The 14,685-nt window shown below is 31.0% G+C and overlaps 1 protein-coding gene across 1 annotated transcript; it reads left to right on the top strand.

Annotated features, from left to right (window-relative positions):
- The first annotated feature begins 10,262 nt into the window (after positions 1-10,262).
- LOC114282001 (UDP-glucosyl transferase 73CC6) lies at positions 10,263-12,613 on the top strand. Its single transcript, XM_028224622.2, has one exon. It carries the CDS (start codon positions 11,001-11,003, stop codon positions 12,459-12,461), a length of 1,461 nt encoding a protein of 486 aa, XP_028080423.1. The 5' UTR covers positions 10,263-11,000; the 3' UTR covers positions 12,462-12,613.
- Positions 12,614-14,685: the final 2,072 nt, after the last annotated feature.

Here is a 14,685-nt window from a genome sequence, read left to right as displayed (position 1 = left end):
ATAAGGATTGTGATACTCAATGGGCCGATCGAGCTTAGTTCAAGATTTTTGATAATCTTAGCTTTGGTAACAGGAAGAGGTTTGAGTGCACCAGCACTTGAGTCATGAGACCATTTAGAGAATAGCATTGAGAGCAAGAGGAAGATTGAAAAAAGATATGACTGTCCAAAGTTCGAGTTCTTGATAGAGCTAAATAGTGACATAAGATTTGTTTAGGGTAGAGGAGTTTAATGCTTTGTTTAGTTGGATTGTATAGCAATAATGTATTACTTTATGAGATCCAGAGGTTTAATTTTTGCTTGATTCAGCCGTTTGGATTCACTCTCTACATGCCTTGCAGTTTGTTCATATTGGTATATCAGATGTTGTTTTCTTCGGGAATCTTCACAACATTTTCATCACAGTAATCTCTTTGATTTAAGCATTAAATCAATTTTTTTTTTTTTTTTTTTGGCTACGTCTCGACAGTGATTCAACAACAACGAGTTATAATACAGAGCAACCATGGGGATAAGCTTGTGGGGATATTGCATGAAACAGGCTTTAAAGAACTTGTAATCTTATGCCATGGATTTATATCCTCAAAGGTAGGTAATTGTAATTGGAGCTGTGTTTTGATTTGGCAGATAATATGAATAGCAACTGTTGGTGGTGGTGTAATATTTTTATTTTTGATGATTGTCCTTTATTATGATTTTCAGAATCACATTCCTATGGTAATTCTTGCTGCTGTTCAAGGGAAAGCAGGAATTAGTGTCTTCCGCTTTGACTTTGCTGGCAATGGGTAAGTTGTTGGGAATGAAATCCAGTAGAATTATGGAGAAATTGCGAGATGTGCGAATGAGATGGTGGTGGGATGAGATGGTAATTTTATTAAAAGATAAAATTGTAATTATAAAAAAATTTATTTGTGTGGAATAAGAAAATTTGGTGTGCCGAAATAGAATTTGCCTATTAACACAGTTGCTAACTATGGCAAGGAGAGGCAATAACTACAATGAAATTTTTTTATAATTTTTAAGGATAAATTGCAAATACACCCTCTGACATTTAATTAAAATATGAATCGTTTCTTGTGATTCTAGAAATTATATTCCACCCTTTGAGGTTTATAATTTCATAACAAATCGTCCATTTTATTAATAAATTATCAAGTTAGTTAACAGTTTTTAATGATGTTAGAAATATGTTTTAATTAATAATTTAAGTAATTTTATTATTATATAGGAGAGCAATTATGAATTTTATTTTTTCAGTTAATTCTGTTAAGTAAAAAATTATGACAGAAGGGTATTCGTAAATTTTCAATTCGTAAATTTTCAAATCATAAATATATTAATAACCCAGGGGTGAGTGGCAACTTGGTAAGGGCCTGGGATTTAAGCTCCTAGGTCCTGGGTTCAACTCCCCTCTGGGCCAATCTCCTAGGCGTAGCACAGTTGGTTAGGAGGTTGACCTCAAGGATGCGTTATCAGCTACTTGGTGTGGGTTTAATTCTCTCTCGCTGTGCGAGTCCTGACTTAAGCGGGGCTTGCCTTGGGAGGTCGGGACAAGCTTCCAGGTTATAGTGTCTTACTCGGAACGGACAACAGGACACCCTGGTGATCTCCTCAAGGGGCTCTCCTCAAGGGGCGCTGCCTTAAACATGTGGGAGAGTGGGAGGATTTTCCTGTAACAAAAAAAAAAAAAAATAGATCTCACTTTTCACATTTTTTGTCATATAATAATTTATACTTTAACAAATAATTTTAACAACACTATTGGAGATATTTTTAGATTTCATCTGTATATGTAAGGTCCCAAGGGAAATAGTAAAAGTGACACACATGATGGCTAAGGCAGCCTTGTAAGGTTGGTCTGTGTTAGTTTTGGGTATGTAAGAATATCTTCAACGCTTCATCTCTTATTTTATCAAATTTAAATTTGATGAAAAGAATAGATTTTTGGTACTCCAACATTTACATCAAATCAATATCAAATCAAGAATATTTTAAAATTTTCATTAAATTGAGGATGTTCGGTGCCTTTTATCAATTTATTGTAGATAGCCATTAACTTTACAAATATGCATGAGCACCAGATGACTGCCCAATTATTCCCCCAGTCGACCATCTCCTTGCAAAATTTGTTTTAGAATTTAAAAAAATTTACACTTGCTGGTCGTTCGGTCGGACATCACCCCGGTCGTCCTCCTAGTCGACCGGTGGTTCGATGAAATTCCATATTGCTCCACTGGAACGCGCAAGATCAGATAAGTTTTTATTCAAATTTGATAAAAAAATAAATAGATGTTAAAGGTGCTCTAATGTTTATTTCAAAATCAATATTCATATATCTTAATCATTCCTAAAAAAAAATATAATATGAAACTATAGTTCAGATAAGAAATATTATATATATTCATAAATGTGTATATGTTTATTTAATAGAGACAATACATGATGGTGGGTACAGCCTTGAAAATGAGTTATGGGCTATATACAAAGGTTTAACTATGCTACTACAAGAAGGTATGAGCGAAGTAATTGTTGAGACTGATGCCATGGAAGCTGTGAAACTCTGGACAGAGGAGACAAAGATAAATTCTTCATACAGAGGCTTAATAGAAGATGCTAAGATCATTATGTGAAAATGTGAATGTACTGTGCTACATATTTTGAAAGAAGGAAATCTATGCGCAGATGCATTGGCAAAGCTTGGAGCAATGCAATCGGAGGACATACTGGTGACCAATGAACCACCAGCAGAAATTAGGAGTTTGCTTGTAGCAAATATCATAGATAGGTCTAGGGAAAGGGTTTAGCCCTATTTTGTTCATTTGACTTCTCGATGTACCTAAGAAAAAGATAGTGGTGACAGATCCAAAAAAAATTACAAACTAATAAAAAATTTATAATATTATTATTAATATTTATAATATATTTTGTTTTTTAACAAACATATTTTACTGACACTATATGAATATGTAATTCTCTCCCTTTAATAAAAGAGTATTCATGAAATCAAAGTTCAGAATTCATCATTGTTTTGATAAGTGGATAAAAAGTTATTTTTTAATTTTTAATTTATTTTAAGTCATATAATTTTTTTATTATATATATATATATATATTTTATAAAAAATTAAAAATTAACTTTTAACTTCTTTTTTTTTTGGTTATTGGAAAATTCTTCCTACCCTCTCGCAGGTCCAAGGCAGCGCCCCTTTACAGAGATCACTAAGGTGTCCTGTTAGCCCTCCCGACAAACTCCGCTTAAGTCAGGACTCGCACAGCGGAGAGCATTGAACCAAGTACTGACCAGATAACTTGAGATTCAATCTCCTAACCAACAGTGTTTCATTCAGGAAATTGGGCCAAAAAGAAGATTGAACTTGTGACCTTGGGACTTAAATCCCAAAATCTTACCACAATGTTTACAACCCCTTGGATTATTAACTTTTAACTTAATTTACAAAATAACCCAATATTAGAGCATCTCCAACGGTGACTCAAATTTTTCACCAAATCTGAGTAAAAAATGACCCATTTCACCAAATTTGATACCACTCACTCCAACGGTTCACCTTTCACCAAATCTATCCCGAGACAACCGGGTGGTCGACCGGCCGGTTGACCGGTTAGGCAAAAAATTATTATTATTATTTTTTTTCGCGAATTGTCTGAACTTTTTTTTTGAACTTTCTGAACTTTTTTCGGGTCGACCGGCCGGTTGACCGGTTAGGCAAAAAAATTTTTTTTTTTTTTTTACGGTTTGAACTTTTTTTCTAAACTGTTTGAATCTTTTACTGGTCGACCGGTTGGTCAACCGGCCGGGCAACCGGCTGGTTGACCGGTTGGTCTCCCTCCAACGGTCACCAACAGTGTTTTGGTGAAATCAGTATTTTGTCGTCAGTTTGATAAATTTTTTGATGAAATCTCAATCTGATATTCATTTGGTGCAACCGTTGGAGCAGTGAACAGTAACTTTTTCATCAAAATTTAAATTTGATATCAGTTTTGGTGAACCGTTGGAGATGGTCTTAGGTGTCGAGATCATGGACCTCTCCATTTCAATAGTGTAATGGACAGGACGTTTTGTTTTTATCATGTATATGATGAGAATATATGATAAAATATTATCCGCTTTTACTAATTTTGTAATAATTATTTCTAAACAATAAAATAATCACAAATATCTATATGGTAGGTGATATTATAAGGTAAAAAAATTATAATAAAAATCATTCTTTTTAAGAAAAGTTAATTTGCGTAGATAGATGTTCCTTAATTCTTTTATCAATTTTTTAAACTCCATTACAAGATTGTGTCTAATTATCTATAGAATTGATTAGGTGAAAAAATTATAACAAAAATCATTCTCTTTAAGAAAAATTACACTATTTGCGTAGACAGATGTTGCTTAATTCTTTTGTCAATTTTTTAAACTGCATTATAAGATTGTCTCTAATCATATATATATATATATATATATATTACTACTAAAAATAATATTTGACACGTTATAAAAACTTTTTTTTTTAAAGAATTACGACAACATGTATTTTTTTAATTACATATAAAATTTTACATAAGCTCAAACTTAATTTAAATTATATTAACTTTATCTATTTTATATAGATTCTATGTGACAAATATTTCTTTTCCATATATTTTTTATGATAAATTGAGATAATTCACAAGCTCAATACCAATTTTGCATTTCATGTTTTTCTTCTTAATTCTTTCTGGGTGCTTGGAATTTTTTTTAATGTTAAAATGTCTCCTTTTTTGTTTTTTCCCTCTTATTTTGCCGTACATTATTCAATACTCAATATCAATTCTATATAATTTTATATTATGAATTTGCTGTTTAAATTTTATAGTAATTCTATATATCAAATTATACTTCATTTCCTAGATTATTTTATATAATCATAACTCACAAAAAAAAAAAAAAAAAAAAAAACCTGTACAATAATGATACTTTCGAGTAACCTCTAAAATTTGAATTTACTGCTTGAGTTACTTTTTCAATTGTTGAACAGTAAATTTTTTTTTTGATGTTTTGACATCATATTACAAGTGATTAATTACTTCACACACTCCATCGTTTGGATGTTTTCATTATTTATTTATTTTGGGTTTAGATGTTGTTATGTGATTTTTTTTTTTAATTAGTCGTTGTTAAATTTCTTTTATATAGTTAATATTTTAATTTAATTAAGAATGTTTATTTTATAATCTTATAATTTAATATATATATATATATATATATAATATAAAATCATTATATGATAATCCAATTATATATTTATATTTAATTTTTTAAATAAATTTTATATAATTTTGATTTTTACATATTTTTATTTTCTAAATAAATATAAAAGAAAATTAAATAGTTAGAATTATTTTTAATTTTATGTTACTAATTCTTCTTCTAATTTAACTATTATTTTTAACATCAAAATAAGTATTTATTTTACTATTTTGTAATTTAATGTCACAACCCAAACTCGATATCCAGAGGTTCAGCGTCATGACAAGACAAAAACTGAAGTTATAACAAATTAATAGTGTAAAAAATAAAAGGGTACCAAAAATTTTATTTAATTAAAAACAAAAACATATATATTGGAACTACTATTCAATTACATTGTCAGAGCTATGACTACAAGTAACTTATGCCTATCTCATGCACTGGTCTTGACACGTCACTTAAAATTGGTTAACAACTATAAACACATGGCAGAGTGATAAATATTATACTGAGAGTATAAAGGTATAAAAATCACCATGGATAATTATTTGGCTAAACAGAGATTAGTTTGAGACAAATAAACTATTAAAATAACAGAGTACGTAATACAAAATAACAGACATATAGTGCAGAAATCATATAAGCAAAATAATCATAATCATGGTACAGAAGAGAACAAAGGGTCAATGGATATTAAAGCCCCCCAAGACAAGGGACCTTCAGAGGGTCAGATATTTAAGTCCCTAAGCATGGGACCTTTAGAGGGTCACAGACGTGACAACAGAATAGAATAGAAGGTTAGTGGATCGATGACAAACAGAGAGTCACCTAAAGTAATAGAACATAACAGAGGGTCGCAAAAAGTGACAATTCAGAGAACCAATGGATATTAAATCCCCCCAAAACATGAGACCCTGTAATGATGCTTACAAAATAATTATTTAAAACACATATTTAATAAACAATTTTATCCATTAATTTTCTTTTTTAAGCAAATATAGTTCATTTAACAAATAACATAGTTTAAAAACTAATATAATTTAAAAAATATATTTTACAAAAATACTTTATGATAGTTCAAAATATAATAAAACTCGCCTAAAATTTTATCCTTTAATATCACTTTTGATTCTGACTCACTCTTTTATACACCCCTCATTTATTATTATTATTCTCTCCGTCTCAAAATATTAGTCCCTTATTTCGTTTTTCATTGTCATAAAATCTTTTCAAAAATCAAATACAAAAATAATATAAATTTTCTATTTTACCATTCTTTAAATTCATTAACAACATAAAAAGTACAATTATGACATTTATATTTCTCAAAAAATATACTATTAAAGGGTAATTTTGAAAAATTAATTTTTCTGATGTGTAATAATTGTACTATCAAAAAAAGTTGAATTCTCCAAAAAGGACTATTATTTTGAAACGGAGGGAGTATAATTTTATTAGGGCAAATTACATATGCCCCTCTTGAGGTTTGGCTAAATTACAAATACCCCTGAGGTTTGAGAAATTACAAATTCTTCCCTGAATGCTATATTTGCATAACAAATTAGGTAATTTGTTATGAAATATAAACCTCAGGGGGCAAATTGTTATGAAAATACAAATCTCAGGGAGCGGGATGTAATTTCTGAAATCTCAGGAGTACCTGTAATTTAGTCAAACATTGAGGGAGGTATATGTAATTTGCCCATTTTATTACTATACAAATTTACCTATTTATAAGTGAAAAGAACCATATTATGCAACCTAAGGCCGTAAACGAGCTGAGCCGAGCCGAGCCGAGCTTTACTATATTTATGGTTGTTTATTAAGATTTTAACGAGCTCGAGCTAAATAAAAATTTAACTAACCGAGCTCGAGCCGAGTTGGCTTAGGATTGACTCAAGCTCGAGCCTGTTCACGAGCTTTAACGAGCCAAAAAATTTATAAATTCATACTTGCATGTGAGACTAAAGTTACAATTAAAACTTTGATTATACAATTATATATACAATATATATTAACATACTAAAAAAAAGTCTATATCTTATTAAAATAATAATATTTGCTACCACTATTATATAAATATATTATCTATAGTTAGCTATTATTTACATTTATATTTTTTAAATATATATATATTTCTCTTATTTTTTATACATATTTTTATATATAAATAATAAATATTAAACGAACTAGTTAACGAGTTGAATTTATGAGCCGAATTTTAAAATATTTGAACTTATTAAAAATTTAATGACTTGAGCTCAAACTCAGACTTAAACATAAAAAAAATTTAACAAATCAAGTTCAAACAAATTTTTACCGAATCCAGCTCGAATTTATTCACAAACCACTTTGCTCATTTGCAGCTACTAAACCACAGAAAAATGCTTGGGAGCACTAATTAGTGCTCCCACTAATTAGGTGGCAGTGGGTCCCGTCATTAATGATGTGATGTTTTGGTCTTGGAGTTGTGTTTTTTTTTTTTTTTTTTTACTTTTTTAATGCATTAGTGCTATTAGTGGTGATATTTTTAGTGGGATAAATCATTGTTGACTAAACCACATGGACCCATGTGATCCACGAGGTCTCTTGATCAGTATGCACCGATTCCGAGATATTCTCACTATGCCCAAAAAATAAAATATTATAATTACAGACATATTGGGTGCCCCACGAGGCCTCTTGAATCAATACGCACCAATTCCGACACATTCCCGCTTTGCCCATAAAAAAAAATAACTGCATATATATTTTTTAAAGGTTAATAAATATATTTTAAAATATCACATTTAATATATATCATACAAAATTATTATATAATAATTATATTTTTATAATATGATAAAATTAAAATTGTCAAAATACATAAATAATTTAAATAAAATTGATATATATATATATAAATATTCAAGTAATAATTTTATAAAATAATAATATTAATATTATCAAAATAATGTGTTAATTTTAAATTAAAATTAAAATTATTTTTTCACGACACACATGGCACCATCAAATATATAATTTTTTTTTTAAAATTATCACGTACGGCTAATTACTTATAGAATTGATCGAGGCAATTAAAATGTGGAAGAAAAAAAAAACAAATGATGATTAGTATGAGTAGCAATGTAATCGGTTCGGTATGATCGGTATTTAGATAAAAATTTACACCGAATTGATAATGTCGATTTTATTATTTTAAACATCAATACATACCGTTTCTCCCATCAAATCGCACCGAATCGAACCGATTAAAACGGTTCTGTTTAGTGCGGTTTAATCGGTTTAGGATTTTTTAAACTTGAGTTACTTTTAAATATAATTATTAATCTATATAAAAATATTAAATTAGTTATTTATCTATCATTTCAAATATATCCAATCTTTCAATTTAATACATACTTTTCAATTCTTAAATTAACAAAAATAAAAACAAAAAAAAAGTTCTAAAATACTAAGATTTCAAGAATAATGAGTTAGAGTTAAGATTATATATAATAAGAGTTTAGAAACTTAAATTATAAAGATGATAAGGTTAATAATTTATTATACTTATTAATATCATTATATTATTAGCTTATATATATTATAAATATAATATATGTTGAAGCGGTCGGTTTCAGCTTAGATCGGTGCACATGGTGCTTAAACCGATACCGAACCGAAAATCGAAAAAAATTAAATTTAAAAACTGCACAGACCGATTCTTGTTAAAAAACAGACCAAATATAATCGATTTGGTCCGATTCAATCAATTTGATCGATTTTTTTGGTTATTTTTACACCCCTAAGTTTGAGTATCAAATACTACGAGTGTTCATGGATTTTATTTTTTATTTTTTATTTTTTTGAGCTTGTTCATGGATTTGATTGGTATTTAAAAAAAAAAAATCAAAAATTGAGTTGATCCCTACAATGTTAAGAAATTAGAATTATAACGAAACCATTAAACCTTTTTGTAACCAGATTAGACTAGGATTGTTCTGGAAAGTAGAAAAAAAATTAATTTACTGATTTTTTTTAAACCGTACAAAAAAATAAAAAGATAATATAATCAAAATATGTCAATAAATTAATAAACTAATTTTTTATTTTTTCATATTCTGAAAACAGATCATAAAATCAGATTAGTTCTCTTTAGTTGTAAAAATCTTATATAACAAAAAAAATAACAATTAGTTTAGTAAAATTGATTATAATTTAAATTAAGATTAACGTTAAATTCTTAGTAACTTGCATAATTCAATTTTTACATACAAAATTATTAAAAAATAATAATAAAAATTCCGTTTTTAAAATAATAATATTATCAATCAAATAAAGTTTTCAAATTATTTATACAGTAAAGTTTAATAAAACAAGAATAACAAAGAACATTAATATTTAAAACAAAAAATTAGATTTAATTTTTATGTCAGAATTGTGACAATCAATTAGGATATTAAAGATAAAGATAACATATTTTTTTTATATCTTTTCTAATTATCAATCAATCATATCATTTATATGCCATTAATTTTGTAAATTAGAGTTTGAAAAATAAAGGGCAATGTTTGGGGCTCAAATGCTTCCAATTGCTCGACTTTTTTTTTTTTTTTTTTTAATTGGTAGTTATGTGTAAGAGTGTGTAAAAAAATAGACATCCCACACTCACTTAATCTGTATGGTTCAATAAGGTGAGTGAGTTGGGTTAAATTGATTAGATAATAAAATTAACTGATCAATTAAAAATAAAAATATAACAAAAACTCATACAAAATTATATGAAATTAATAAATTTTAATCAGTAACATAACTGATCAGTCAATTTTATCACCTAATCAACTTAACCCAGACTGAATTGGTGCGAAATGTCCACCCTTCCAAAAAAAAAAAAAAGAAAAAAAAAATAACCAAACCATACAATCCAACCAAAAAAAAAAAAAAAAAAGCACAGCCCAACAAATAAAAAATTAAAAAACGGTAGTGCTACGTAGCTCGAAACCCCTCTCCCGCATCCCTCGAACCAAAAAGACGCCGTTTTGTTTTGTTTTTTTTTTTTTTTGCAAATCAGAAGCAGGAAGAAGGAGGAGGAGGAGGAGGATGAGCGACTGGAGGGGGCCCAACAAATGGGGCTAGAGGTGGAAGCGGGGGCGGAGGCGGCAGAGGCAGGGGCTGCGAGGGGCGGGGCTGCGACAGCGGAGCTGCTGCTGCGACGATCGGAGCTGCTCGACGATCGACAGGTCGGCAGCGACAAGAAGGGGCTCTCTCCATTCCCTCTCCTCTTTCTCTCTTTCTCTCTTCTCTTTTTCTCCTCCCGTTCTTGAGCTAATCGAAAATGAAAGAAAAAAAAAAAAAAAAAAGTCTAATGTCTAAAATAACATCGTTTTAAACATTAAAAAGATTCGAAAGGAAAAGAAATTCTCGAACTACCAAACATTATTCATTTAAAATAAAAAAAAAAAAAAGAAATTGCCGAGGCATTCAAGCCTCAACCGTTCGAACCCTAGCACTGCCAAAAAAATAAATTTGTATATTATTTTTCGCGAAATGCGAGATAGCTTATTTTATCAAAATTATCTTCTTATTTTCCGAGAAAAAATCATTACTTTGGGGTATGGGTACAGAGATGATTCCTTACCAATGTGGAAATCGTGTCATTTTGTTCTTAAAAACCAGTCGCTTACTATCCCACCCTCTGTATAACCACCCCCCCAAACACAGACAGCGCTGCTTCTTCTATAATTCTTTTAGTCGTTTCATATACTTTTTCATCATATTTCAATGGCTAAGGAAGATCAAAAGCTCAGTGTGGTGTTCCTCCCGTACTTAGCTCCAAGCCATATCATCCCCATGGTTGATATCGCCAGGCTATTCGCCGGCCGCGGGGTCGCCGCCACCATCATCACCACCACAAACAACGCCCTTCTCTTCCGAGACTCCGTCAATCACGACGCCGCCTCTGGCCTCAATATCTCAGTTCACACTATCAAATTACCCTCGGCCCAAGTGGGCTTACCTGAAGGTATCGAAAACTTCGGCCAATGCACTTCCCCACAACTCATGGCCAAACTCGGTTACGCCATCGTTTTGCTCCAAAATCAGATCGAAGAATTCATTAGGGACAATCCGCCTGACTGCATAGTCTCCGACATGTTCTTCCCATGGACTGTCGACCTCGCTGACGAGCTTCAAGTGCCTAGGATCATGTTGTATCCCTCCAATTCTTTCTTTCACTGCGTTTCGCATAGCTTGAGGCTTTACGCTCCTCACGAAAAGGTACAGTCCGATTCCGAGGATTTCTTGATTCCGGGTCTTCTCGATGAGATTCGCATGGCGAGGTCTGAATTACAGGACCATTTCAAGGCCAAATCCAGGTACGGAGATTTGATCAACTCAATCAGAGAAACAGAGGGTCGTAGCTACGGCATAATTCTTACCAGTTTCTACGATCTCGAACCCGCTTATTCTGATCACTTCAAAAAGGTCGTGGCGAGCAAGTGTTGGAATTTAGGCCCTCTCTCTCTGTTCACCAACAGAGGCAATGTTGGCCAAGAAAACAACTCCGGTGAAGAGAAACACAGTTGTTTGAGTTGGCTCGACACTCAAAAGCCCAATTCAGTCCTCTACGTTTGTTTCGGTAGCATGGTCCAATTCTCCGATGCTCAACTCACCCAGATCGCGTTAGCACTCGAAGCATCCGGGCACCCTTTTGTTTGGGTGGTGAGAAAGGAAGGGAAAAGCGAGGGAAAGCAAGAAGAGAGTTGGCTGCCAGAAGGATATGAAGAAAGAATTGGGAGAGATAGCATGGGCTTGATAATAAAAGGGTGGGCTCCACAGCTGGAGATCTTGGACCACCAGGCTGTCGGAGGGTTTCTGAACCATTGCGGTTGGAATTCTCTCCTCGAAAGCCTCACCGCCGGTTTACCGTTGATCTCGTGGCCGTTGTTCGCCGAACACTTCTACAATTCGAAGCTATCCACTCAGGTTCTCAAGATCGGAGTCGAAATTGGGCCCAGGGTGTGGAATCCTGGGTTTGAAATCAACAGCCCTTTGGTGGGAATGGATGAGTTAACCAAGGCTATAACTTTTCTCATGGGTGGTTCACCGGAGGCGGTGAAGATGAGGCAACGAGCGGAGGAGATAGGTATTAAGGCTAAGAGGGCCGTCGAAGAAGGTGGTCGTTCTTACTGCGATCTCAAGGCTTTGATTGAAGAGCTCAAAGCTTATGCTCTTCAAAAATAAGAAGTGGACTTTTAAAATTAACAGCTTGTATTTGATATCTGCAAACTCGCTGAGGGGATAATCATCTGCCCTTTCTATTTTGTGTTTGTAAGACTCTACTTTTGTGTTTAACTTTCATTTGAATAAAAAAAAAATAGCTTGTATTGTTATCACTTTTATTAGAATAATGCTATAAAGTTAGGTTAGTTATCTTAAATAAATTATTAATTTTTTTATCAAAGTTTTTATATGAGCGCGGCATTCACACATGTAATTTTGTGTGGGATTGATAAAAAATTTGGTAATTTATTTGGGATACATACCATTTTTTAATGGAAAAATGTTAGAAATCTTAAATAATCTATCAAATATTTTTATCAAATCTCTCACATGGGTGTAAGACCCACATAAACTTACATGTGTGTGGATCCCACACCTATATGAGAGGTTTAATAAAATATTTAATAGATTATTTGGGGCGTCTAGCATTACTCTTTACAATAATTGAACTTGTTAGAATGTCTCCATTTCATTTATGTGATGAAGAGAATCCGATTGTAGCAGAGGCGGAGGGAAAGAGGGTCTAGGGGGTCAAGTGTCCCTTTGATTTTAGATTTTCTTTCTTTTTTCTTTTATTTTTTTGTAAAGATAAAGAAAATATTTTAAATAAAAAAATTTATAAAACTATTGTTTAGAGTGAAATGTGAATGACGTTTTTAAAATTGTAAGAATAATAATAATTGTTTTGATTGAAAATAAAGAGACTATGATATTGTTGTCTATGAAAATTTCAATATAATGGTGATGTGTATCATTATTAACATGTAAACATAATTAATCTCAATGAAAATATAAAATTTATTGAATTGTTAGTTACATTTGACATGTGGAGTTCATCCTCCATGTGTTTCTTTACTATTAGTTGATAATATCACATGTCAATGATGACGTGTTGTGACTATTATATTGAATTTTTTCGCATATTGTGTATAAAAAATTACTTTATCATTATATAATTTATTTTAAAACTTTATATCCATGATTTTTTTAGGCTTCGTCTGAGAAGAATGGGTTGGGTAGGTTTGGGGCTATTTTAATCACAAAAAAAAAAAAGGGTTTTTAACTCAATAAGACAAAGTATTACATCCAATCCATAATCATTACATTCTTTCTCTCATAAAAAGTCAAAAAAGTCAAAAAGTCATTCCCAAACGAGACTTTTTAGCCCAAGGCTAAAATAGCTAAAAAGTTAAAAAGCCAAAAAATCAATTCACTTTCCAAACAAACCCTTAATATTGTCTATGATACACTAATTATCAATAACATTATTTTTTTGTCTTTCTTGAAGTCAATCATAAGATTTTATGTGAAATATTTTTGTAAATTTTTTTAATATTATAATTAATAAGCCTCCCTTTGATTTAATTTCTTAATTCCGCTATTGAATTGTGGTATTGTTATTGTCAATAATGTATGTATGGATAATTTATTATATTTTGTGCATTGAGTTAATAAAAAATGGGTTCAACTAATATGCTCTAATTTTCATTCATCATTTTCTCTCTCTACATGAGCTCTCCATCTGCAAGTGATTTCAATCCAAACGGCTATGATCAAAACAGGAAATCTCCAGAGGAGGAGGACCATTTCATCCGAGGCACCAAAACGATAAAGAATAGGGATCCTATGGGGGAGAAAGACACGGATGTCAATCACTACAACAAAAGTAATCTATTGTGACGAAAAGTAGTGAAGAAAATAAATTTCGTCACTAAATAAGAATAATTCGTGAGGAATTACAAAATTTTGTCACATATAATAAAAAAATAAAAATAATAGGTGACGAAATTTATTTTCGTCAATAAATACTTCTTTCTAGGTGAGGAAAAATTAAATTTCGTCACCGAAGGTTTTCCTGCTAATTTTTTTTAGTAGCGCCAAAATTTTGAGACTTTTGGTGATAAAAATTTTTGTCACCAATTATATATTTATTAGTGAGGAATATATTTTTGTCACAAATAATTTTATATATTTTCTTTTTGAGAAACTTAATTTTAAATATTTTAAGATCATTTGGTGAGAATTCTCACTAATAATTTTTAATATTTTGAGACCTTTTAGTGAGAAAATTATTTCGTCACTAATTTTAGAGGAAAAATTTTGACAAATTGAAATGGTAATAAAAAAAAAAGTAGACTGCTAATTTCGCCCAACCCCCCCTCCCTCCAAAACCCATTTTTTTCTT

This window comes from Camellia sinensis, chromosome 3 (assembly GCF_055761805.1).
Source record: "Camellia sinensis isolate YWXY chromosome 3, ASM5576180v1, whole genome shotgun sequence".
NCBI classification, from domain to species: domain Eukaryota; kingdom Viridiplantae; phylum Streptophyta; class Magnoliopsida; order Ericales; family Theaceae; genus Camellia; species Camellia sinensis.
Note: the sequence above shows the minus strand (reverse complement) of the source record. Positions and strands in the feature narration are given on the sequence as shown.

Excerpts from the sequence above, each read along its gene's own strand:
- LOC114282001 (XM_028224622.2), top strand. The coding sequence starts at position 11,001 with ATGGCTAAGGAAGATCAAAAGCTCAGTGTGGTGTTCCTCCCGTACTTA.